We start from the raw sequence: 25153 nt of genomic DNA, 5'->3' as shown, positions 1-25153 counted from the left end.
AACTCATATCAGTTAGAATGCAAAGTACTACATTAAAATATTGTCAGTCTGTCTTTGAAATATTGTTAATTTTTTTACCAAAATAAGATATAATTATGATAGCAAGTAGAATTGAATATTATAGAAAATTCCTCAGTTTGAGATTTTTAAAATGGAGGGATAATAGTCCGCCCCTACCCTCACCTTTTTTTTCTTATTTGAAAGGAGACGCTGGTTTATGAGTCTAAAATGTTCTTTGGTGGCATAGTGTTTTGCTACGTTACCACGTGAAATTGGGAACCATGGTTTTTTCTGATGAAAATGATGTTAATTTTTGGTATGGTTAATTCTATGTAATCAGTTATAAATGTGGTTCTTAGAAATGGGTTAATATTTCATTTATCAAGATGTGAAATAGATTTTTCTTTTTCTAAAATGAAAGAAAAAAAAGGTTCCGTTTTTTCCTCGTGAGGGTGGGGCTAATTTAAAAAAATCAAAAATTGTTTTTTTTTTTATGAAAAATTCACTCACAACGTTTCCTACGTTCACCCAAGTGTAGTGTTTTGAAAAGGGAGCTTATTCGTGTGTGAAAAGGGAGCTTATTCGTGTGAGAAAAGGGAGCTTATTCGTGTGAGAAAACTGTAAGGCCTGTTATTTTCGATGTAGATTGCATGCTTATGAAATACATAGTTCTGGATACTTGGTGGTGATCATCGTTCAAAAGCAGGGTCCTTGATACATAAGAAGGATGATGGTAGCAATTCTTTTGAGCCGATTTCGTGTAAAAATCAATAATCAGATTTTTTATAAAAATTTTGGGCTTTAATCCTCTTTTTATATATATATATATATATTAATATATAGAAGAATAAAAATACATCCCTATCTAGCAAGGGCAATGGATAACACGACGGAGAGTATAAACCATCCCAGTATGAAATATCCCACCAATCTGGTTGGACCCACGTCTTCCGGTTCCTGTAACCAAAAAGGAAAAACTCTCTTATATGGTTTAAATTTTAAAATAGTAGTACCATAATTTAGCAAAGAATTTCTCGTAAACTATCTTGGGCTTCTGCGTGCTAGTATCATGGACTTGATTGACTCGGAATTCAAAGCCTAAAAAACACTTAAAATTATAAATTTCATTTTTTCATGTTCACCTAAAAAGAAAAACTCAAATAAAAGGACAAAACTTTTTTTAAGCTTTCAATTTTTGTTTTCAAATTTCAAGGTTTTTGCAATTCTGTGCTTTTTATTTTGTCTCTCATTTGTGTTATTTTTATGTGGGAACGATGGAAGCGGTAAGAATCTGTCTGCCTAATCCCACAGAAATCCGTCCATTATTTTCTTTTAAAACCAGGAAAAGGAAAAATAATAAATTTAAAGAATAATACTCTTCCTGATGAAAATTAAAATTAAAGTTGATTATTGGAAGGTTTAGGATTAGGTTCGGACCTGTGGTGGAGGTTCCTGCGTAGGAGTTTGGCTGATGTCCTCCTCAAAAGGCCAAGCATATCTGCCAGGTTCTTCAGTTCTTGCCAAGCTCCAATCATACATTCTTCTTTCTTTCACGGAGGACAAAATCGAGTAAGATTCCTGTGAACACAATGGTGGATTTTCAGCTTCTAGTTATTGAGGTGTAAATCACATGAGACAGAAAAATTTAAAAAGTGCCACGTTATCTTGACTGACTTTTAAGAGATCCATTTTCTTGCTTAGTTCTTCTTCATCCAGCCCCTGCTTCGGGAGTTCGTCTACCTTGTTTTTGTAAGCCACCGTGACCTGGAAAAGCAATGGGACATGAGTAAGTAATGAGGAAGAAAGTGAAAAAAAAAGGAAGAAGAAGAGAGTTTGTCAGAATTAAGGGACTAAAATTTATGGTGGTGATTTGAGAAGGGACCTGTTCGTAAGAGCATTTTCTTTGAAGCCCAAGCCTACCATAGTGATCTGCATCTGTTATTGCTGCATTCTACCCTAAAACCTCATCAATTAAGTGCAGTCTTTTTCTTCCAGCAGTAATGGTGAATGCACAAGGATTTTAAACAGCACAGAAAACACCTAAATCTTCTCAGAATTAGAAGATAAAAGGGCTGATGATGATTTACCAATGCCACGAAGAGCCCGTTCAACATTAAGAGCAGAGATCAAAGAAGGAGGTCCTTTCGGAGCTTCAATGGATTGTTCTGATTCTGCTTCGGTTGCTGGTGTCTCGGATGATACATCACCAGAGCTCCTAATGCTTAGTCTTCTCTGCCTTGTTGCAAAACCGATGGAACTTGACAACATAGAGCCGTTTTTGGGCATTGGAGCATGAAGATTCTTCCGGGGCAAATACAGTGTTGCAGCTGTGGATGAAAGAGCCATGACTGTGACAGTTATCTGTTACTCGCCTCCAGTGCTTCTCGTTATTGGTTTTCTATTGCCGTTTCAGGAGAGGGATAAGACATGGCCTTTTAACCAAAGAAACATTATCTTCACTGAAGGATTACTAAATATATTAAGTTAAAACTCGTACAAATTGTCAACTAAGTCGTTGTAGTATAGTGGTAAGTATTCCCGCCTGTCACGCGGGTGACCCGGGTTCGATCCCCGGCAACGGCGTAAATAGTTTTGTTTCTTCTTTTAATTTTTTAACTTCTATTTTCACTGCTTAGAAACGAGATCGTTTTGTTTGTTTTTCTCCAATCTCTTTTCCATGTCTGTCCTCTATACTCTTCCACTTGAAAAGAAACTCGATTCGTTTGGAACAAATCCAGACAGCAAAACTGAAACAGAGATGGGATTGGGGAGAAATGACTCACCCGGGTCAGGCGACCCAGGGCGAAGTGGGGAATCGGAGCCCTCCACCACGACGGAACCACGACGATTCCCTCTGGCAGCTCAGCCAGAGATAATGAGAGCAGCGGAGAAAGACGACCAATACGCTTCCTTCGTATACGACGCCTGTCGCGACGCCTTTCGCCACCTCTTCGGTATTTAATTTTGTCATATGCGTTCGATTGTCTCTGTTTTCCTCAGTATTGCTAGTAAAAGAATTATCAAATTTTTCTAGGTACGAGAGTTGCTGTGGCTTATCAGAATGAGGTTACTTCTAAATCTCATTTCCGAATAACTCACTAAATTTTTTTTGAATTTTTAAGTTTTAGTTTTGTTTAATTTATTATGCAGACAAAACTTCTGGGGCAGATGCTTTACTATGTTTTAACCACTGGTTCTGGACAGCAAACACTAGGAGAAGAATACTGTGACATCACTCAGGTTTCTCCATTTTGAAAGAAATGAATTAGTTGTAGAGTTTGTCAATCTGAATTCATCTTTTAGTATCTTACACTTAATTTATTATCTGATAGTTGATATGGTGTTTTGTTAGGTTGCAGGACCCCATGGCCTTTCCCCAACACCAGCTAGACGTGCTCTTTTCATCGTGTATCAGACTGCGGTCCCTTATATTGCAGAAAGAATTAGGTTTAAATTGAAGCTTTTCTTTTCTTTTGGTTTTCGTTACACGCTTCTGTACTTCATTTTTGGTGATAAAGGACTATCTGAAACATTTTCGGAATTCGAGATATCTGAATTCTTCTTTTTGCAGCTCTCGGATTGCATCCCGTGGTATAACCCTTGCTGAGTTACAGTCTGATGAGTTCTACAGTAACAATGCTTCTGATAGGAATCAAGTAGAGTCATCCACGGGGATTGAAATTTCATTATCCCCAGAATCAAGGGATTCAGTTTCTGCACTGTCGAGGTTGAAAGAGAAACTTAATGGAATGTGGTTGCATGCAGTTCAGAGATGGCCAGCAGTATGAAAATTATGATTTTTACTTTGGAAAGAGTTCATTTCTTTTGTATAAACTATTTGTTGTTTTTTTCCTCTGTTTAACTTTTTTTTTTCTGGGGCTCTTTCTCACAAACACAACATAATTCTTTTTAGGTATTTTTTTTTTTCTTCCTTGAGGTAGTCTTTTAGATGAATATGTTTTGGTGCTGTTACATAGGTGCTGCCTATAGCTCGTGAAGTCTTGCAATTGCTTCTACGTGCTAACCTCATGTTCTTCTACTTTGAAGGTACGTAGAGCTTACTCTTCTAGATTTCTTAAAGTTTTGAAGGGGAAATTTAGTCATCTTAATAATGTTAATTTTCCCTTGGCAGGTCTCTATTATCATATATCAAAACGTGCAGCTGGCATTCGCTATGTGTTCATTGGGAAGCCATCAAATCAAAGGCCCAGGTATGTGGCTCTATAATTGCTTCTAGATATCTTGTTTGCTTTCATGTGGTTTCTCTTGTTTACATGTTTAGAGCTTAACATCATGTAAGGAAAAGTTGGAGTGTATTCTTTGCAAAATCTTCTAACTTTTTTCTCTGCCTTCAACTGCAGGTACCAAATCCTGGGTGTGTTCCTTTTAATTCAGCTATGTATCCTTGCTGCTGAAGGTCTGAGACGCAGCAACTTATCTTCAATTGCAAGTTCAATTCATCAGACCTCATTAGGGTCCCATCAAAATACAACAGGTTATTTTGCATCAAGTCGCCTCATAGTGCTCGCATGAACTTGCAGGCTTTCAAAATTAAAAAGCTTACATTGTGCCATATTCATGATGGTCACCTACAGTTTGATAATTTGAGATTTCTTCCTCGCCTATAAGTTGAATCCATTTGGATTGTTGCAAGAATGAATTTTGACTCATCTGTACCAAAGACATCAGTTCAATCAGCTGAAATATGGAGTCTGGGCTCCTGGCTTGTATGAATACTTAGTGAAGCTCTTGAATAGCTGATAGTAAAACCTACTATTTTTATCTTTTTGGGCACTAGGAAGTCCATGTTTAAGACATTTTTCTGTCCTCATTCCAAACAGTGGTGCCATGGGAGATTAACATGTGTTATTTGACACATTGTTGTCTGGGCATGTAGGACGAGGTTTGCCTGTTTTAAATGAAGAAGGCATCTTGATACCCGTAGAGGCTGACCAGGGCAGTTGGGTTGGCGAATCAACTTCTGAGGTAAATTGTCCGGTTTCTTTCCAAGTATTCTGATTATGTATTTTGTTTTCATCATCTTCTATATTTGTTTTCTAGTTTCATATTCATTTTAAGAAATAGCTAGATTAAGAGATCATAAATAATAGGCAAGATCTAGGATAGGGCATTTGTGTTACTAATTGATGGCAGGGGGTAATTGATCATTAGTTTTAAGCTAGAATATAGCATTGATCTCATCATAAAAGGAATGTGTTATTGATAAATGCCAAAACTTGAGAGCTCTTCCCAGGGAGAGTTGCTTTAAGTAACCTAATTGCTTACCTTCAATTTAATTAGACCTATTTATTATTAGATGCTAATCATGGGATTATTTTGGTCAATGTAAAGTACTGCTGGAGTGATTACCTAGTTGCCTAGACTTTGCCAGATGATGACTTATAATGCTCAAAACCTGCTTCTGCCACATGGAATGGTTTGTTCTTTGAGCTTGTTACAGAAATGCCACCTTCTGCAGATGAAGATCAATTGGGCTACTATATATACGACCTCTTTGGAAAATATTAGACTGTTCTCTAAATAAATTATCAGCAAATAATTAACTAAGCTACTGATTTGTGCAAATTCAGTCAACAGGTGGTGTCAGCAAATGCACCTTGTGCCTGAGCCATCGCCAACACCCAACAGCTACACCATGCGGTCATGTATTCTGCTGGTACTTTTTTCTGTGCACCTAAAGACTCTTTTCTGTGCATTCTATGTCAGCAGAAACCACAATAATTCTTATATCATCGTCTGTCTGCAGGAACTGCATCATGGAATGGTGCAATGAGAAGCCTGAATGCCCACTCTGCCGTACTCCCATAACTCATTCAAGTCTGGTTTGTTTATACCATTCAGACTTCTAGCTCGCGATTACAAGTACTGCTAAAGTTAACACCCAAGAAGAGAACAAATTGAAAAAAACCCACTTGTCCTCCTGTTTTGCTCATGCAAAGAATTTTTGAAGTGTACCAAAGAATAAGGAGTAGTATGTTGATCGCCACACCGGGATTGTAAATTTAGTTATATCCAACCAAGGGCAGGAGCTTTTCAGTTAACCATTATGATAGACAATTTCCCCCCCTCTCCTCTAAACTAAGGTGGGGGGTATATCTGCACAGACCAGGTGTGGCAAATTGTAACGTACCAATAAAGCAGTGTATTTCCCTCACCAGTAAATTTCATATAGGGTAAATTACAAAGATCCCTTTAAAATTTGATTGAAAATATATTTATCTCTACTTAATTTAAAAAAATGCTTTCTTACCCTTTTCTGAGATTTGATTGAAAATGCATTTCCCTCCCTTAAAAAGCAATGGTGCTAATTTTTATTTTAAGTATAAAAAATTGTGAGATTTAATTAATTATAAAGTCGGTTGATTATACATGATAAAGCATTAGTGCTCTCTCGAACAATGCATAAGATTATTTTCAGAAGGCAAAATTAAAAAAAAAAAAACCTTTTGCATATTTGGTTATGTAATAATTATGAAAGTTTACACTAATATTTTAACCGTCTAATTGGCCGGTCCTCATCGCCCATCATGCAACGCCACCTCACAAGCGACGTCAAACTTTGCATCATATACCGTCCACGTCACACAGCCAAAATCTGATAAGAACCGTCAGATTAAACCTTCTTGTTATGGCTACGATATAAACCTCAGCAGTGTTATTAGGGTTTCGTTTTCAGTGGACTGTTATCTCCCAAAGCGGCGAAGCATCCCGACTTTGCATTTCTCTCGATTCGATTCGATTACCCTGAAAAACATGACTACTCAGATTAGCAAGAAGCGCAAGGTTCGTTCTTTTACTTTCTTTCTTTCACTTTACGTTTCTTTTTCCCGAATCTCTTCAAATTTTGAACTCAGTTTCACTGCTTTTTTTTTTTGAAAGGTGAACTCAGTTTCGTGGCTAAGTAGGAAGAATAATAATTTTTACTATTTGTACCTTAATATACGGTGAAGTACTTAGGTTCACTGAAATAATTCTTGGTAGTTTTGTTTCTTATAGTTCTTTGATTAGGAAGATATTAGATATGATGTTTATATGTATCAGATTTGTTCGAAACCGAAAATGACTGTTGTTTGGTTATAAATATTACGAGGTCCTCCCCGTGAATGAGTTGAAAAAAATGGAAACTATATTTCAGTTGGGTGGAATAAATCATGTGATGCTTAAAGTTTTGATTGACAATGTGATTGGGTGGACAGTTTGTCGCGGATGGAGTGTTCTATGCCGAGCTGAATGAGGTGTTGACAAGGGAGCTAGCTGAGGATGGATACTCTGGAGTCGAAGTTAGGGTGACACCTATGCGTACTGAGATCATCATTAGGGCCACTCGAACTCAAAATGTTCTCGGTAATCTCACAATTCTTTAAGGTGTTTTAATTGTCCTTTTTCTGCCTTGCCTTGTAATGCTAATTTCAACCATATGATTCTCAGTTGAGTTTTAATGATCTGATTTCAGGTGAGAAAGGAAGAAGGATTAGAGAGCTGACTTCTGTTGTTCAGAAACGGTTCAAGTTTCCAGAGAACAGTGTAGAACTCTATGCTGAGAAGGTTAACAACAGGGGTCTTTGTGCCATTGCTCAGGCAGAGTCCCTGCGTTACAAGCTCCTTGGAGGCCTTGCTGTTCGGAGGTTAGTGCACTAAATTTTATACCACATTTGTGTTTTATATGGTTGTCTCTACTATTGTTGTATCTTTTTACGGCTATCGTGTGTAATAAGTTTCACGTTCGCTTCTGATGTGAAAATTGCATTTTTTCCAATTTTAATTCCCCTAGCAAGCTGTTGTGTTTGGTTTTACAAGTTTCAGTGGTCTAAGTCATCTTTACAGCGAGTTGGTTGCCAAAAAAAATACCTCTCTCGTGTCTGAGGATGACTATATTTGTTAATTCCATCTACTTTTGATAAGCCAAGGAAAGATACTTTTATATATTCCTTGCAACACCAATTTTGGATGGTAAATTTCAACCATGTTCCTATTTTTGCAACACAAATTTGTATATATTCCTTGCATGCTAATTTCATGTACAACCTATCTTATAAGAAAAGTTACTTGGAATCATGTACTTTACCTTGCCATTGTTGTGCCATTAATAATATTTAAGTTTTTTAATACTGTGCTTGCAAATGGGGTTCTAGTCTGTTAAAATTTTGTTTAAACATCATCTATGGCATGTGCAATATGGGCTTGCCTCCTGAACCAAAGCTTAACCATGACAAGTAGTTATCTCTATACATGAGTTTAATATGATTACAAATGAAGGCATGATTTCCTTTATTAATATTTTGGACTCTTTTGAACATCATTATTTGACTTCCATGATTGTAGGCCTGTTAGTTTTGGGGTGTATGTTGAGTTGAAGGGTTATGGTGAGTATGGCTGGCTTCTTGCTCCCTCTTGTAAGATCTTGGACCTTGTAGTCTAGAATATCTTCGTGCATCCTTGTGGATGCAGTGATGGTCTTTCTATATTTTGTGCAAAATGTCTGAATCAGTGTCTCAACCATCTGCCCAGACAGACGTTGGTGTATTACTATCGTTTAGCCCCCTTTGCTTTTATGAAAGCCTTGGGGGATTAATCAATGCCTAAATGAAAGATTTCTTGGAGTTTGTCAGGCTTCCTGTTGTCTATTTAAGGTGTTCGGAGTTTGGAATATCCTCCTACATTCTGTATATTTCCTTTATATTGAATGTGCACTAATTTTAGAAGATGGATGTATTTCTGCTGTGGCTAATTTTCATTTTTTTCCTCATGTAGATCTAGAACAAGTTAGTTGTAGCTCTGTTGTTGACCTAACTCTTAGGAATGTTTTTGATACATGTGGACATTTGAACTTTCTGCATTAATGTATGTTAGCATTATTTTCTACCCCTTAAAAAAATAAACAAAGGGCATTGTGGGTGTTAAACTTTTTATTTTTTCATGTATATAGGGCTTGCTATGGTGTTCTCAGATTTATCATGGAGAGTGGGGCCAAGGGATGTGAGGTAAGTCTGTTAACTTTCTTCCTCCTGATTTCTCAGTACTTGCAACCAAGCATATGCACATTATAGTTATATTTTGTGAATATGCACTCAGGTCATTGTGAGTGGAAAGCTCCGTGCTCAGCGTGCTAAGTCTATGAAGTTCAAGGATGGCTACATGATCTCCTCTGGTCATCCTGTTAATGAATATATTGATTCTGCTGTTAGACACGTCCTTCTTAGGCAGGTCAGTTAAAATGCTTAATTCAGTGTGGCTTTTTGCCGCTATAATTATCCAATATTGGGAGGTTTGGTTGGACTTTGAACTTAGTTGTCAGTTCTTGGTTTGTCTCGCTTCATAATATATTTCCACATGTTTCACTCAATTTGATGGATCTGAGAGACTTGTCTTTGAAATGGTTTCAGGGTGTGCTTGGTATCAAAGTTAAAATCATGCTTGATTGGGATCCTAAGGGCAAGCAGGGCCCTATGACCCCATTGCCTGATCTTGTCACGATCCACCCTCCCAAGGATGAGGAAGAGTATAAACTCCCGGAAGAGTATCAAACCGTGGTTCCCCCAACCAATATCGAGATTCCAGTGGCTTAGGGCCACATTGGGTTTGCCCCAAATAAGTTTTAATGTAGTATTTTGTGTTTTTAAGGTTTTTACTCTTTAGAGCAGGACAATTACTAGATACCAGTATGAAATATGTTATGTGGACTTGGCCTTTGTTCAGGTGAATTTTGTGTGCGTTGGCTTATTATATTTTAATAGAATTTTGACTTCTTTTACGTCTGTATGCATCCATGCCTGATTAAATCGTAATCAGTATCTAATGAAAGCATTTCATGGGACAAATAGATTACTAATTTTGTTTTTAATCATCCAAAAAAAAAAAAATTTTAAGGGCAATAGAATTTTTAAATGTCTGCGCACATTACCGTAGGGTGGCGAATGACAGGGTAACAAGTACATCCGGATAATATGGGAAGAGTTGAGGAACTGGATGCAGTGATTGGAGACCAAAACATTGTATAAGAGTCTTTGTCTATTTAGATGCAGCAATAAACCCGCACCCTCCAAAGAGAAAACCCCTGACCCAAGCAGAGAGAATGGTGATAGGGCTTAGGCAGTTCATGGCAAGAGCTGGCAACGGTGGCAGAGAGCCCCGTTCTAGATTCAGATAATGGTGAGGAGCTTGTTCACGCCCAACCTTCCATCCCCATCGCACTCGGCAAGTGGTTTGGCTGAGTGATGTGGACAGTGCAAAATGGCTACGCCGTTGGTTCATGTCTCTTGCTGCCACCGTTTCAAGGGATCCAAAGGCCTGCCCTCCTCCCTGTAATCACACTCAGATTGAAACTGAAGCTGATGAACATGAGTGCGAGGACTCAGATTCAGAATGTAACGAGGTTTTAGATTTATCCAAGCGGATACTTTGTTTTCTGTTGAGCTAAATACGGAGCCTATTGAAGCTTCAAATCACCGATCAACGCTTTGAGGATGCAGAAGAGATGGAACCAGTTAGTGATACTGTTACTAGCCATCATCATCAGTGAGCTACCTTGTGACTGTTGCCTTGCAGGAAATTCAACAAATGGCGAGACAGAGTGAACTGAATGCATGTGTTGCTTTTAACTGATTTTGCCCGATATCCAAACTTTGTTGTATGCAGATACGTAATCACTCGAACAATTTGGCATTCTTTTCTTTTTCAGGAACCTGCATTGTAAAATTATTCTATTCCTGTTCTTCATTGTCATTTGTTGTATATACTAAATAGCGATTGATATGGGCAGTTTGTCATTGATAGACCCATCATCATCGACTAATGGTTAACTATGTTGGATATCTTGGTTTTCTAAGTACAGAGAACTTCAATGTAAGTTAGGGAGTGAGTAATCAAAGATAATCAGATATTATGGAGATGGCGGCGGGTATGATTTAGAACTCACGTGTGTTGTGGATAATCATCAAAATAAGGATTTCTACAAAGTCAGACACAACAAGCATTTGCGGGTATTCATTCTCAACATATGTGATTATTGTCCAAAACACTCACCGTCTTCTCTTGTCAAACGATTGTTTGACCACGTCTCCTTTCAATGCTTGTAAACTGCAACCCCTTGTTATACTGAACTGAAATTTACTGCTTCAACATTGCAATACGCACAAACTAGTTGCGGCCATTGCTACTTAATTAGCTGCAATGCAATGTTATTAGCTATAATTTCAAATTCTCAATATACATAAAATGATTAAATGGCAAATTTTACATTTGATAATCCTATAACAGGTGAAAATAAAGGACATATTAATACGGTAAATGACAGTCTTTGCCATTTTATTTTTCTTTCAGTTGTCTATTCGATCAAAGATGAGCAAAAATCTCTGTTAAAGAAAAGGAATATGAGCAAATATCAAACTCTTGTCTGTTTTAATTAATTTCCACCCACCACCTTCCAATTGTCTCTCTCATATCAAGTTAGAGGACACTTAGTGGCTTATACTGAATTCAATGAATCCAGCTGTGTTCCTGCCGAATGTAATGGATTAATGAATAAAGAATATAGTAAGGATATGGTTGGTAGGGAATTCCGGATTGATCACTGTCTACCCTCATTTAGTATGATTATGAATGATCATATAGCACATGTGACATTTCACATTGAACCACTTGGGGGTGTCGTAGGAACATCAAATTAAATCTTCAGAATCAAAACTGATCTTATCACGTTTTGACATCATTTTTAAGGTCACATTCAATTCAAGCACTAACTGCACGTGTACAAGACAAATTGACGGCATCCCTCTCAACACCTCTCCACTTTTTCAAGACACAATCAATCTTGAGGAAAGATATAAGTGGGACATGAGTTGTCCCCAGCTCCCACCCCTCCTCCCTCTTCCTTTGCTTCTCCCAAAGTTTCATTACTAGGCAAAATTTTCTTTTCATATAGGAATGGAAAAATGGATCCATGATATATAGTGGGCAGCAGCACCACCACCACCACCAAGCACGCCCACCACCATGCGTAATCTCCACTTACCTATGATCCATTGCCCCCATCTCTATTCCCCTAAGAAAGAAAGAGAAGACACACCCAAATTCATCTACTTGGCAATCATCATTTGTCCTTCCAAATTAAATAAGCTCGGATATCATCAATTAATGCATAAACGTTTGACCCCTTTCTTTTTTTCTCAAGAAAACGATGGCAGGAAAAGGTATATTTCGAAAGGTTTTGACTGAGAGATAGAGAGAAAGAAAGAGGAGGGTGATCTTGTTGGATTGTTAAACCGTTGACTTGATGATGGGGATATACATATATCTATACACATTAGAGAAAGGTAGGTTTAACCTTTTCAAATAGTTGCAAAACGATTGTGACTTGTGAGCCGCCCTTGCAATGAACAATGAACTTAAAACAGGAAGTTCATTCTTTACAAAATAAAAATAGTATGTTGCACCCTTGTCTCCCCATTACAGGGAAGAAAGGTTGCAAACCTAAGTGTAGCACTTTGCCACTTCCTTCGGGTGCTCCAATGCCCCTTTCCTTGACCATTATGCCCCTTTCCTTGACCATTATGCCCCCTTCAAGCCCACCAATAATTTCTTAGGTTATTCTCCAAATTACAATTCAATTGTATTCAAGTTGTAAACGGGAGATTCTGATCAATCTTATATGATCAAATATAGATTTTCGTAAAAATTCTAATGCCCAAGATTTAGAAATTGTAAAAAGTATGTGCAATAACCTGCCCATGGCCAAGACCTATCAAACGGTAGTCATTTGACTCAAGCTCGTAAGTTTCATTTTGGGTTTATTATTATGATAAGTAGGTTTCTTTTAGATTATCATTTAGTTGCTATACTCTAAATGTTAGTCATATTGACATATATTTTGTTATTAGAAATCGATTTTGCACTGCATCACAAGTTTTACAATAGTGTGTTTTATTTTGTCCAATGTGATCATCTTGTTGCTATTAGTATACTTTTGATCCATTATCACTAAGGTTAATTTTGGTTTTATTATTTTTAACTTATGTTATTGAGGTTAAGGGTGTCCATAACATGTTGTAGGAGAATTATGAAATCTATGATTTTGTGAAATTTTGTTTATTTACGTTATATGAGAATATGATTTTGAAGCAAATATATTTATGAATATGAGATTACTCAATTTTGCTTTTGAAATCATTATTATTGATAATTTCGATCTAAATATTTTGAAGCATGCTTGCCTCCATTTGAGAGAATGTCGATTACTTGCTAAATCATTGTACTCATTCTTTTCATTTATCTAGTTTGTTTTTTGTGGGATTAGATCGGTTAGCGCTTGTGTTAGCAAGGTTATCATGTGCCGTTAGATTTTTATAAACTTTGGTGTGAGTATTTTGATATTGATATTTTGTATCTTTTGGATATTTGTAAAATGTAATTTAAGATACTTGAATTCTTGTAAAGTGTATTATTTGGAGATATTTTGAGATTTGTTTTGAATATTTGATGCCTTAAATGTTTATGAGATCTTAGTATACAGTATTACCATGTTCTAAACTTTTAATTAAGACGTGATAGTATGAGTCGATATTGTTTATAAGATATGTTGTTAACAAAACTTATACTTCTAGGATATTGTTATCATGAAGGCAATATTGAATTCAATTTCACAAATTTCATTTTTTATAAGTACGTTCTTTGTCAAGATTAAATGAAAACCAAATTAGTCAACTCCAAGGGCATGGAAGCAAATAACAAGTGCTTCAATATCCATCCCTCTACAAGCTATTGTAAGAAATAACAATCTCAAGCTATATGATGTAAACTTGGTATCAGTTCACTAGAGGTAAAATCAGTATTACTTTGTCAGTTGCCACATTTGCCTGCATCACACGAAAACAATATCCACGAGCATATCTTATCAAAAAGAAGTATAAAAAGGGGAATGAATGGTGTTTTTGGTAGTAATAACAAATACTAAATGAATGATGAAAAGCTGGCCACTAGAGATTAAAAGAGGAGAATGAAGTTTTCACTTGTGGCATTATGGCATAGAAGAGCGACAAATGGGTCATTTTGAAATGTAACAAAAGAGCAACAAAATCTCCACAAAGGCATGGAGGGGATATGATGGGGAGAGGACATGACATGGAGTGCGATTTCCACACAAAAAGAAATCCTTTTTTTATTTTCCCCCCCTTCAAAGTGGAGTCACCCCACGCTCAACAATGTCCTCATCCCCCACAGCACAAACATACTTGCTTCAGTGGGGACCCCAATTACCCTCTATTGCATGGGTCCCAGCTGTCCCTCATTCTTCTTCTTTGGTAGGCTTTGTCAGTAGTTGGATATGGATTGTACTCCCCACTTCGCCACAACAATCCCTCTGGTGGGCAGTGAAATTGAATGCCAGAACACAAAAGGTAGGCTTAAAAAGGGTATAGAATTTAATCCATATATATCCACTTTAACCCTCTTTGGGCCCACCGACTACCCCACCCAAAACCCATCTCCTCCAATGGAACACTGCCACAGCTGCTCTCATCGACGTGTCATCTTCCCACATGTACATTCATGGGCTCCACCATTATCCCACGCGGACACATCCCTGTTTTCTTCCTTTCTTTTGTCCCTCCCGCCCCCTCTATCCACCAACTTAGATATTCACGCGCATGCTTGTTTCAAAATTGTAGAATGACAGTCAATCTCTTGGAACTTTCACCCTATCTACTTTAGGTGTCAACACATGGCTTGGAGAGAAAAAATCTTACCACTCTCCATTTCTGCCAGCACTAGGAAACAACCCTTGCTGAGTTGTCACCATTGATGAGGTTACCATTTTCATGCACCATGATAATTGGCGTGAGTGAGGCATTAATCTGACAGAAAATCCGTGGGACTGTCTGCCTTTGAATCATTGCCCGTGTTAAGGAATTGCCATAATAGTAGAGTTAATTTTTTTTTCCCCTCGTTTGGAGTTGATTTTCTCTTTACCAAGTCTATAAAAGCACATATCCTCGGCGTTACCATCCTCATACTTTACAACCTTTTGCCTCTTCTGTTCTTTGCTCGCTTTTTCTAAAAAAATATTCAGCCTTTGCTTTGGCCTTTTGGGGTTCTATAGTTTGTTTGCTGATTCCACAAACTTTTGATCATGGGTGAGGCTGCCGAGATCTTCTATCCAAATGGTTTCTCCAAAATTTGCAATGGAACAACCAAACAAAATCTTGATGAGACTCACCAGTTTGATTCATCATGGTTTGAAGAGACCATTGATGATGATCTCAAATGGTCCTTTGCTTTGAAAAGGTTTGACCCGAATCTTACCCTTTGCCTAGCATCTCAGCATCTCGAATAAAAAGAATTTAAAGAAAGTAAAAGAAACGAAAGGAAAGAAAAACAAGAACAATTGAATTGTTCTTTAATGCTTTCAAAGCAGTACTTAATTGGTTTTTACGATATCTTTACGTTTCCATAAGTTGATCTGGGTGGTCATGCATGCAGTCAGATTGCTTAACCATTGATATTTACGTACTTTTTTTTCAAAGTACTGTTTGACATGTACGGCTACTTCTCTTTCCATAACAAAAGCAATGAACCTTGGTTTTCTTTTTGCTTGATGGTTCAATCTAAACTTGAGTCTCTTTCAACAGTGTTCTGTATAAAGGCGCTAGCGAGTACCAGGATATAGCCCTTTTGGACACTAAACGTTTCGGAAAGGTAGCCATGGTTTTGTTCTGTTCCATACGTTAAAAATTTAAGCTTGGATTTTGTAAGCATGGCCTAATGTTTTATGGGGTTCATTTGGATATATGTATATATGTAGGTCCTGGTAATTGACGGAAAGATGCAGAGTGCTGAAGTAGATGAGTTCATCTATCACGAGTGCTTAATTCACCCCCCTCTTTCATTTCACTCGAAGTAAGTCTGTTCTTTCTCCTTTTTAATGTGGGGGCACAGTGTTTTTAACCTTTTCTTTTGTTTGTTTACTCATTTTTGACCGTTACAAATCATCAAGTTGACCAGATAATGAGCCACATTATCATTAAAGCTGACAGGGACAGGCTAGGCTTTAACAAAAGTTGGCATTGAAAACTAACTATTATATATGATTCTATCTTGTATTTATTGAACATTGATGATGGTAAAAAAATCCAGCATTTAATGAATTGGATTTATGGGAGTTGCCCCATTGATTGCTGTTTAACCCAAAAGAGGATTGAGGCTTAAATTCTTTTGTTAATGACTTGGCAAGAGAATATAATTAAAGAGCATTTAAACTATTGGTTTATACAGTTATGACATGTATTTCCCTACCAATTTTGCAGCCCGCAAACTGTGTTTATAATGGGAGGCGGGGAAGGGTCTGCTGCAAGGGAAGTACTCAGGCACAAATCTATTGAAAAATTGGTCATGTGTGATATTGACGAGGTAACTTGCACGCTTTCATGTTTTTTGTGCATATTGCCACTTAGTTCGGATGGCAGCATCTGATGATTCCATGCTGCTGATTGCAGGAAGTGGTCAGTTTCTGCCGCAGGTTCCTGACTGTGAACCGAGATGCATTTTGCAACAAAAAGCTTAATCTTGTTATTAATGACGCCAAGTAAGTATTTGAGATATTTGATGGCGACTTGCTTCGAAAGAATTTTGCCAAATATTGCATTGTTTTGTCATCAGAAGCTAACCGTGTGTAAGTGTACTATATAATATCAAGGGCTGAACTGGAGAAGAGGAATGAGAAATATGATATCATAGTTGGAGACTTAGCAGATCCTGTTGAGGGAGGGCCTTGCTATCAGCTTTACACAAAATCATTCTATGAGAAAATTCTTAAGCCTAAGCTCAATGAAAATGGCATCTTTGTTACTCAGGTTGGTTTTCTCTTTTGTAGGGTCATATGCTTCTGTCAAGTCCCACACATCCTATTTTCTTAAACATCAGAAAAAATCAAACAGTAATAATGAAATCTTTTATTGGATAGGCTGGCCCGGCTGGCATTTTTACTCACAAGGAGGTTTTCTCTTCGATATACAACACAATCAGACAGGTTTTCAAGTGTAAGTTTCTCTTTCAATTCAAATTTCTATACAATAGATTGAATAATAACACAAAATCATGGGTTTTTAATTTTTTTTCTGGTGCTCGTGCAGATGTGCTGGCATACACAGCTCATGTCCCATCTTTTGCAGATACCTGGGGATGGGTTATGGTATGGAAATATAATGTTAAAATGTGTGAGGTTCATGGACTAATGTCTAGTGTCTTTAGCATTCTCTAACTCTACGTGCTTTAATATAGGCCTCGGATCAACCATTCTCCATCGGTGCTGAGGAGATTGACAGGAGGATTGCAGAGAGAGTAGATGGTGAATTACTATACTTAAATGGCGCTTCATTCCTTTCTTCTGCAACCATGAATAAGACTGTTTATCTATCGTAAGTTCACTGTTGTGCTATAAAAGAAAAGTGTTGTTTTGATTCAATATGCTGCTTAAAAAGATTTAGCAAATTGAGATGGTTAAATTGCTTGTTTCAGGCTGTTGAATGAAACCCATGTTTACACCGAGGAAGATGCAAGATTTATACCTGGACATGGGCTGGCTCACCGCCTTTGAGGAATCAGGCCTAATTAGTTCAGGAGAAGTCGTTGTAAATAGAAGAAAAGGAAGGGTTTTGCAATTAAAAGATCGCAGCAAAAGCTAATTTTGCTTCAAAGAAATCAGTCATCAATTGTTGAAAGAAGTTTATTTCGGTTAAGACATTTATGTGTGGGTTGTTTACAGATATCATTAGAATGAAGTGATGCATGAAAGCTTTATCTAATCAATTCATCCATTCAGATATCTATTCTTGAGTACTTGATCTCGTCTTGCTTTGTATGACATCCCTCCCCCATCCCTCTTGATAATCATTTCCTCGTAGATAGCATGCGTGAGCCCATCGATTTTGTGACTCATGCATGGCACTGCTTCATTTTACCACCAATCCATATCTTAGAACAATGATTTAACATAAAACATCAATGATTCTACCAACTCTCATTGGTTCCTTTGATGTATACTTATATCTCCGGGCAAAGAATGCCGGATTGGTAAAGAACAGAAATAATAAACAGAGTGTCTGTGATAATTGAAAAGCTATTAAAAAAATAGTTATTTATTCTTGTTATTGTTGATTCTTTTGATAGCATATATGTATAAGCATATTGATGATTTACGCTGGTCCCATTGTCCAGCAGAGATACAGTTCAGGCTAAAAGGGTCCCATTGATACAATCAATGTTGGCATTTCAAGAAGCTATGAGCTTGAGAAGTGACAATTGAGCTCAAGAATGTTAACCCATACCGAATGTACTTCAAGAAATTAATTTTCTATCTTCTTTTTTGTGTTTTCTCCTATAATGAGATTAAAAAGTTAGAACGGGCAACCCAAGAAAGATTCTGCGTTTGTTATGAGTCATTCAGAGTTAGATGTACATAATCTCCTGCTGCAATGAAAGATGTTTATTTCCAAATTTAATTGTCTCATGCCCATATATATAGCTGCAGCATTTGCATTACTCACATAAACCATAAACGAAAAGCAATATTTCTGAGGATAAAGGGCAGGAAAATTCACTAGGGAACTTTCAGATTGTCCTCAGCTTCGCTTGACAGGATCAAAGTTAGCGACTCCAACAACAGCTCCAACAAGGGCGAAAAGCACGACTCCACCAGCTACGATGCTAAGCAAGAAGTTCTTGAGAGATGGGGACACACCAGACTCAGCTGCTTCTGCCACCTCCGGTATAACCATAGAAGCTGTCAATGCGGCTGCAGTTAATCCTGTCACTGCCTTCTCTTTGAAGGATGCCCGCACTTGAAGCCTGGCGCTGGGCTTTGGCTTTGTCGAGATAACAGCCTTTGATGGTTTTAGGGGCAAAGGCTTGATGAAGGAGTCGGAGCTTGGTTGGTGAACCCTCTTCTGGGTTGCAGAACTCAGTGGCATAGCCATTGAAACAGAGGCCATTTGGTGATATTTTTCCTTTTCTTTGCTTTTTTTTTTTTTTTCTTGCTCAATTGAATGTAATTGGTTTCAAGTTTTGGACTTTGGCGCTGGTTGATGAAGGATATTATGGCTTAGATATTGGATGAAGAAGAGGAGGGAATCAGATGAGAGGAGGTAATCGGAGATTTCAGGTTGACCTGTCACTCTAATGTGGTCCTATGTGGCAAATTCTACACCTGGGGCTTAATGGATAAGGTTATCCCACTAGATTGAGCTTACATGGAATGGATTTCTCTTGAAGGCTGGGACATTGGTCCCCTTACCTTAAATACTCGTGCAGACATGAAATATCTCAGTTATTGCTTTGGGCCTTTTGGTCCGATTGTCGGACTTTACTACTATTCACATAGAAAACTAGTCTCACAGAATGAACCTGATGAGCATATGAATATTGGATCACAGACTTGAATCATGGCAAACGTCAAAATGCATTCATCTTATTTAAGATTTAACAAGGGAAACAAAACTTGAACCAATCCATAACGCTACATAGCATCGGGCTTAGCTCCTTCAAGTCCATAGATACACTAATAAGCTTACATCTGAAAATATCACTGAACTAAATATTTACTTTTATTTACCACCAGGAACATGCCTTCCCATTTGTGCGTGATCATTCTTCTCTCACCCATGTTAAAGATTATAACAACTAAAGAGCTTGACTACGACTCTTGGCCGAGCTCCCATAACAATACCTGCCCGTTGCCATCCCTGGTTGAAACAACGATGTCATGAGAACCGAGTATACACATTTTGAAAGAAAGAAATACAATAGTCGCTTCATATCAGGTACTACTATACCAGAATGCTGTCTTCCACAAACGCTTCACAAAATGTTTCAATAAAATGTCGACTACAGTGTGATTACAACTAGCCGCAATTTATAATCCTCCCCTTTCTCAAAACTGTACAAGGTTTCAACTGATAAAATCCTCAAAATTTATCATTCAAACAAATTGTGAGTACAATCTGGAATTATTTATTCAACAAATGCAAAGCAGATAGAGAGCACACATAGTAACATAAGCTGAAATAGCAATCTGATATGATAAATGTTAAGGCCTAAATATTAGACTTAGTGGCTGCTCCTTTATTATCATGCCAAAAAGGATTTGTTGATGTTGATTGTTCAGTTAGTTAAGTAACTTCATTTTGTTAAGGAGTAAAATGGGCATGCTTACCTATCATATAAGGCGTTCTTGAGCAATCAGGTGGTCTCGTATGTTGCTTCTGGCCTGTCTCGATTCACTTGGTTGAGATTCACATGTTGGGGAAGGAGATTGTATCTTATACCCAGCTCCTCAAAAATTCTCTTCAATTCAATCACCAATTCAGTTCTACGCCTGTTCTTCTCTCTAAAGTCCTGGAAGTTCATTGTATGATTACAATAGAGAGCCATCTTTATCTTATTGACATTCTCAATCTCCTTCACAACCACAAGGTGGTTAGGATGCCACAAGGTATTGGTCTCCAAATGCCTGGTTAGACATGACAGCATAAAGAATATAAATCGTACAAGACCAACATGAACTTCAAATGCAAAAAGTAAGTTCCATAAACATAATATTAATTCTAACTAAGACTTAAGATAAAATCGCAATGCAAAAAATTAACAAGAACTGATTGTTTGGCTAAAAAGCTATCAAATTCTATGTTTCATTCTTTACTATTTACTGTGGATAAGGATTTTCGGAGTCTGGCTGCATTAAGGGATATGCAAGCATTCGTTTTCAGGAAACTTAAGATGCAGGGCAACATAATTCACAAGCCTATGCCGATTAGATATTATCTTGTCAAATTTAAATGCTTAAAGAAACTCTGCTTCTCCTAATTCCTTTCAACTAAAACAGAGAAATGTGTCAGAAGGTCATTAGAACTTGTAGGCTAACAGAGAAGAGGCTGCTGGTAAATGAATCAGACAGCTCATACAATTCTACAGGGTCCAGAAAACACTCCAATGCTACAAGCAACCTATGAGAACACGTAGCTATGACAGGGAAATTAAGTCTACAAGGCCAGACTAGGGAAAAAGTATTTATTCGTCTAACAATTCTTAAGGCCAATGAAAATGCCAAAACATAAGGACACTTGCTTGAAACTATAGCAATGTTTGATTTTCTCATAATCCAATCTTACATGAATTAGAGGTACCTAAGCATTTGGCTCATTGGTTGATACATAATCCCTACTTAAAGAGTAAAATTCAAATCCCCTTTTCCCAATTAAATAAAAAAAATTCTTTTACGAATTAAAGAGAGAATTAAGCTACAATCAACTTACTCCTTTATTTCTTCTTTCAGCCTGCCTATTGTCTTCGCTGGTGTCATAAAATCAATTGAGAACTCTATAGTATCTCCCATGTCTGAGCTCCTGTAATAGTTGCTGATGGGCTTTGTAGCCAAAACACTATTTGGGTAGTACACCTTTTCATTGTCAAGTTTCAGGAATACAGTTGTTAAAATATTCATCTCCTCAACCAACAACTGTCAGGTGCCAAGTAAAAAGCATAATTAGTAATCTTTCTCCAGACATATAAATAGGAGCATGCCCTTTCAATAGTTACCTGAACACCATCAACCACGCAACGATCACCAACGTCAAATGGATGCATCACAAATACAAATATGATACCTTCAAATATAGTCTTGCAGGTGTTTCCAAACATAAAAGCTGCCACCACAAGTTGCGATGAAAGGACCAATAGCACTTTTGTGGTTGCAATTTCCACCAAAAGAAGCCATATCACAGCAGTAATAATAATCAGGAGCACCGTCACAATTTTATTCAATTGCTTTACAGCTGTTTTGGTGTCATTTAAAGCATGTCCTAATGTTTTCCGATCGTTGTAAACCTTTATCTGTTCGAAATTAAAAAAAAAAAAAAAAGGCATGTTAATCAAGAATCCCTACCTTTATGGATGGTTTTACTTCATCAGGTTTAAGACAGCAAGATAAAATGTCAGGATTAAGTTCATTCCATCAAAACTAAAAAATATGAGATCATACAGACAGAGTGTATCTCAGAACAACTACATCTATTTAAACAGCCGGATAATATGTCAGGATCAAATTCATTTGATCAAAACCTGAAACCATGTCATATGGACAGCATGCACTTTGTTACAAATCTGTGTTGTTACTCAAGTAGAGTAGTTTCTACTTTCAATTCTAAATCAACATCACAAAAAGCACTAGAGGTGTCAGATTCCTTTGCTCCACGTAGTTGCCAAAAGTACTCAATATTTGTTCTAGTCATTACTGCCAAAATATGTAACTTTCTTTGCTTTCTGTATGTAATCGATGTAGTAAAATCCGCCAGAAATCAGCATAGGCTTCCAGCCAATAATAGGAGTGAAAATTTCTAATTCTCATTGTTGCCTACTTGCATTGCTAACATTGTTTACTATTTGCTCAAGATTTAAAGTGGAGTTTCATAAAGTGCTCTTACCACCCAGTTTGTGAAACTTTTTTTGTCAATTTTTCCAGTGCTTGATCCTTCGAACAATGGAAACACATGATCCACCTCCTCCTTAATCATGAACCTTAATAGGTCATCCTCATCAATGTAACTGATCAGGAAGAGCATATAGTTACGGTAAGACCAAAAAAGAACAAGAGGGAAGGTAAAACAACATCAATACAAGCATCATAAAAGGCTGATTTTCTCACCTGCGATTGTGATTACTCTCATGTCGGGCAACATTTGAGAAAATTTGATGAGCAACATACTGTGCCTCCTCCTCATTGGTAATTTCTTTATCTGCTTGTTCGCAACCTTCATCATAAGCACTTTCATCTAATGTGTTGGAGATTGTGGAAAGCCCCGAATTCATGATAGCATCCACCAACACCTTCATGTGCCAAGATGAAACTTTCTCTCGCTTCAATTTATGAACCTTTCCCATGTCAATCAACTTTTTTGTTTTTGCTCCTTTACCCTTTTTTGCACTGCTAACAGTCATATGAGCTGGTGATTTTCGAATCCCGTCAATCTCCATGAATGGAGGTCCTGAAAGGGTCTGAAGTACGTACTGATGGAAGACTGATTCTTGTATTCTATCGAAGAATTTGTTCATATGGAAATTGGAAGCCAATATCTTTAACAACAAAGTCTTCAACAACCACAAAAATGATCCAATGAGAACGCTTACTAGAGTCCAAGTTACATAATCGAGAATTTTTGTGGCAGTCTTTGATCTCTCGACACCAAGAAACAAAAGAACCCAAGTAACAAGAACTAAACTCAGCCAAATAAAGACCTGAACACTCTTCTTCAAACCATGAACAAAATATAGCACTTTCTTCCGTAGCAGAAAGTTAAGCTCAATCAAGAAAACAATCAGATGCATAAACCAATGAGTAACCAACATACCACAGAAAATAACCATCACAAGTACACACCATTGCCAAATTTTCAAACTCCAAACAGAGGTTTTCTGTAATTTGTCTACAGTTAAACTAGCTATTAAGCATCCCAAGAGGAACAAAAATACGACCCACTCAATGACAACCTTAGCTTTCACTCCCTTAAGCTTCTCTTTATGCAGTTTAACTTTCTTGATTATCTCTTCATATTCATTTTCTCCGGTAGTGCCAATTGATAACGTTTTCGACACAGCAGAATCCGTCCTAATACTTCTGGCCGACTTGTTATTAGGGGAGGCCTTACTGAAGGAATGTCTATAAGGTGAATTACCACCACCTTGTTCCCGATTAACTAAACCATTCTCTTCCATCTGATCAGATTCAAGAACATAAGATTGTTCTCCAAATCTTGACTTGGGTTTTGAGTTTAATGACCTTGCAAATGACCTTCTTCGAGTAAAGGACTCATTACCTGGACTTGGGACTTTTGGTGGTTTATTTGTAGTTGGGCCAAATTTTGATGTCTCGGGAGAAGGGCAGCCCACCGGCACTGATTTAGCCAAACCAGTAGTAACAGCACCAGATTCAGTTGATGCTTTGTCGGCTGCATCTTGAGCACTTTGCTTAGCGGCTAATGCCTCTGCTTCTTTTGGAGCAGACCCTTTTGGCCCTTTCAAAGTATCTTCACCGGAAACATTAATCACCACTTCTCCTCCAGTGCCTCTCTTCTCTGCCGTGTCTTTATTCGCTTCCATCAAAACCCTAGTAAGAGGGAAAAGAGAATAAACAATAAGAAGCTAGCTTCCATTTGAAACACAGGACCAGATTTATATTTAAGAACAAAAGAGAACACTTTATATTTAGAAGATGAACCTTTCTTTTTATGAGATCTTGCCAGCTACTGTTAAAGTAGCTTTGAAACTTTCATTAAATGCCACCTTACAGAAAACGAACAATCAACTTATACTATAACTTTTTAACTCAGGAAAAAAAAAATCCTATTGTTCAACTTTTGCAAAGATCATAAACCATTTTCTCGCATCAAAAGAGCTAAGAACCCTTGCCTTTACCTTAAAAAAGATACAGCTTGCCTGGAAAAAGTAATTATCAACACGATATACCCAGGAAGAGAAGCTTGAGTACACTATTTAAGCAGTGCAAAGATACCAAACCAAATGTAGGAGAGAAAACGAAAACAAGACAAAAAGATCTACTGAAGCAAGACACAGACAATAGGAAACAGAGCAAGGTTGAGAGAGATTTTGTTCAGACAGTGACGGGAAACAGTTTACACTTGCACTTGTTACTCTTTCATTTTCATTATAAGCCAACCAACAGTCTAAGCCGACCCAAAGAAAAATGGGAAAATGCAGGGAAGTATCAGAGTGGAAAATGAAGGAAGCCGACCGTCTCAAGAGTCAAGAAGAGACTGAAGAAAAGAACTGAAAAATGAGATACACATTATTATTATTATTCTTCGTCTAACCATGGATATCCTCATAGTTTAAGGTGAAGAGGGCTTATACATCTTTAACAGGACAAAAGATGACTTGCAATTGGAACTCTTGTTTTATTCATGGACTAGGGACACCATGGCTTGCTAAATTGGAACACAAATCGTCTGCCCCTGTTTTGTGCCCCGTTTAGTGCCCCTCTTATAATTTGATGCCACGTGTATGCTAGGTTTTAATTTGTTAACGTCAGCTGTTAGGTCAATTATACTGCCGTTAAGTAGTCTAGGTTAATATCAAC

At 37.4% G+C, this 25153-nt stretch overlaps 6 protein-coding genes and 1 non-coding gene across 10 annotated transcripts; 4 read left to right on the top strand and 3 right to left on the bottom strand.

Moving 5' to 3' along the window:
• Positions 849-2503, bottom strand: LOC18588137 (NAD(P)H-quinone oxidoreductase subunit U, chloroplastic). The gene is made up of 5 exons (XM_007012340.2): positions 2088-2503; positions 1883-1944; positions 1675-1764; positions 1438-1578; positions 849-957 (listed from the first exon to the last, which is right to left on the bottom strand). The coding sequence occupies exons 1-5, from the start codon at positions 2344-2346 to the stop codon at positions 862-864; spliced, it is 648 nt and encodes a 215-aa protein (XP_007012402.2). The 5' UTR covers positions 2347-2503; the 3' UTR covers positions 849-861.
• On the top strand, positions 2512-2583 carry TRNAD-GUC. Its single transcript has one exon. It is a non-coding gene; the product is annotated as a tRNA-Asp (tRNA).
• LOC18588136 (peroxisome biogenesis factor 10) lies at positions 2597-6215 on the top strand. Of its 2 annotated transcripts, XM_007012339.2 has the most exons (11): positions 2597-2954; positions 3035-3066; positions 3151-3240; positions 3353-3447; positions 3572-3782; positions 3978-4047; positions 4133-4211; positions 4362-4495; positions 4898-4986; positions 5592-5677; positions 5768-6215. In XM_007012339.2, exons 1-11 carry the CDS (start codon positions 2678-2680, stop codon positions 5868-5870), a joined length of 1266 nt encoding a protein of 421 aa, XP_007012401.1. In that variant the 5' UTR covers positions 2597-2677; the 3' UTR covers positions 5871-6215. The 2 variants fall into 2 exon arrangements, with proteins under 2 accessions (XP_007012401.1, XP_017983518.1); XM_018128029.1 differs by lacking the exons at positions 5592-5677; positions 5768-6215 and having other exon boundaries at positions 4842-4980.
• Positions 6672-9780, top strand: LOC18588135 (40S ribosomal protein S3-3). The gene is made up of 6 exons (XM_007012338.2): positions 6672-6804; positions 7218-7365; positions 7475-7646; positions 8948-9002; positions 9094-9225; positions 9405-9780. Exons 1-6 carry the CDS (start codon positions 6775-6777, stop codon positions 9585-9587), a joined length of 720 nt encoding a protein of 239 aa, XP_007012400.2. The 5' UTR covers positions 6672-6774; the 3' UTR covers positions 9588-9780.
• Positions 15017-17847, top strand: LOC18588133 (thermospermine synthase ACAULIS5). Its single transcript, XM_007012335.2, has 10 exons — positions 15017-15297; positions 15642-15708; positions 15815-15909; positions 16317-16419; positions 16506-16594; positions 16706-16862; positions 16973-17048; positions 17142-17200; positions 17290-17426; positions 17527-17847. The coding sequence occupies exons 1-10, from the start codon at positions 15143-15145 to the stop codon at positions 17603-17605; spliced, it is 1017 nt and encodes a 338-aa protein (XP_007012397.2). The 5' UTR covers positions 15017-15142; the 3' UTR covers positions 17606-17847.
• Positions 18468-19134, bottom strand: LOC18588132. The gene has a single exon (XM_007012334.2). It carries the CDS (start codon positions 18996-18998, stop codon positions 18630-18632), a length of 369 nt encoding a protein of 122 aa, XP_007012396.1. The 5' UTR covers positions 18999-19134; the 3' UTR covers positions 18468-18629.
• LOC18588131 (mechanosensitive ion channel protein 10) lies at positions 19442-24939 on the bottom strand. 3 transcript variants are annotated; one of them, XM_018127638.1, is made up of 7 exons: positions 24260-24939; positions 22706-24163; positions 22485-22605; positions 21601-21894; positions 21318-21520; positions 20219-20515; positions 19442-19748 (listed from the first exon to the last, which is right to left on the bottom strand). In XM_018127638.1, coding segments are annotated over exons 1-6 (2349 nt in total). In that variant the 5' UTR covers positions 24262-24939; the 3' UTR covers positions 19442-19748; positions 20219-20244. The 3 variants fall into 3 exon arrangements, with proteins under 3 accessions (XP_017983127.1, XP_017983128.1, XP_007012392.2); XM_018127639.1 differs by having other exon boundaries at positions 24275-24939; XM_007012330.2 differs by having other exon boundaries at positions 24472-24939.

This window comes from Theobroma cacao, chromosome 9 (genome assembly GCF_000208745.1).
Source record: "Theobroma cacao cultivar B97-61/B2 chromosome 9, Criollo_cocoa_genome_V2, whole genome shotgun sequence".
In the NCBI taxonomy this organism is placed as follows: domain Eukaryota; kingdom Viridiplantae; phylum Streptophyta; class Magnoliopsida; order Malvales; family Malvaceae; genus Theobroma; species Theobroma cacao.
The sequence above is the reverse complement of the archived record's forward strand: the minus strand, read 5'-3'. Positions and strand labels throughout refer to the sequence as shown.

What these genes read in the sequence shown, in the direction of transcription:
- LOC18588136 (XM_007012339.2), top strand. Translation starts at nt 2,678, where the DNA reads ATGTCTGTCCTCTATACTCTTCCACTTGAAAAGAAACTCGATTCGTTT. An exon ending in CGCCTTTCGCCACCTCTTCG is followed by an intron (nt 2,955 to 3,034) that starts GTATTTAATTTT and finishes AAATTTTTCTAG; the next exon opens with GTACGAGAGTTGCTGTGGCT. An exon ending in CCATCAAATCAAAGGCCCAG is followed by an intron (nt 4,212 to 4,361) that starts GTATGTGGCTCT and finishes CTTCAACTGCAG; the next exon opens with GTACCAAATCCTGGGTGTGT.
- LOC18588131 (XM_018127638.1), bottom strand. An exon ending in GCGTGGTTGATGGTGTTCAG is followed by an intron (nt 21,521 to 21,600) that starts GTAACTATTGAA and finishes GGCACCTGACAG; the next exon opens with TTGTTGGTTGAGGAGATGAA. An exon ending in CTGAAAGAAGAAATAAAGGA is followed by an intron (nt 20,516 to 21,317) that starts GTAAGTTGATTG and finishes ATGTCTAACCAG; the next exon opens with GCATTTGGAGACCAATACCT.
- LOC18588133 (XM_007012335.2), top strand. Translation starts at nt 15,143, where the DNA reads ATGGGTGAGGCTGCCGAGATCTTCTATCCAAATGGTTTCTCCAAAATT. An exon ending in TCATGTGTGATATTGACGAG is followed by an intron (nt 16,420 to 16,505) that starts GTAACTTGCACG and finishes TGCTGATTGCAG; the next exon opens with GAAGTGGTCAGTTTCTGCCG. An exon ending in ATACCTGGGGATGGGTTATG is followed by an intron (nt 17,201 to 17,289) that starts GTATGGAAATAT and finishes GCTTTAATATAG; the next exon opens with GCCTCGGATCAACCATTCTC.
- LOC18588137 (XM_007012340.2), bottom strand. Translation starts at nt 2,346, where the DNA reads ATGGCTCTTTCATCCACAGCTGCAACACTGTATTTGCCCCGGAAGAAT. An exon ending in ACGGGCTCTTCGTGGCATTG is followed by an intron (nt 1,945 to 2,087) that starts GTAAATCATCAT and finishes GGTAGAATGCAG; the next exon opens with CAATAACAGATGCAGATCAC. An exon ending in CGCAGGAACCTCCACCACAG is followed by an intron (nt 958 to 1,437) that starts GTCCGAACCTAA and finishes TTTTGGTTACAG; the next exon opens with GAACCGGAAGACGTGGGTCC.
- LOC18588135 (XM_007012338.2), top strand. Translation starts at nt 6,775, where the DNA reads ATGACTACTCAGATTAGCAAGAAGCGCAAG. An exon ending in GTGGGGCCAAGGGATGTGAG is followed by an intron (nt 9,003 to 9,093) that starts GTAAGTCTGTTA and finishes ATATGCACTCAG; the next exon opens with GTCATTGTGAGTGGAAAGCT. An exon ending in GACACGTCCTTCTTAGGCAG is followed by an intron (nt 9,226 to 9,404) that starts GTCAGTTAAAAT and finishes AAATGGTTTCAG; the next exon opens with GGTGTGCTTGGTATCAAAGT.
- LOC18588132 (XM_007012334.2), bottom strand. Translation starts at nt 18,998, where the DNA reads ATGGCCTCTGTTTCAATGGCTATGCCACTGAGTTCTGCAACCCAGAAG.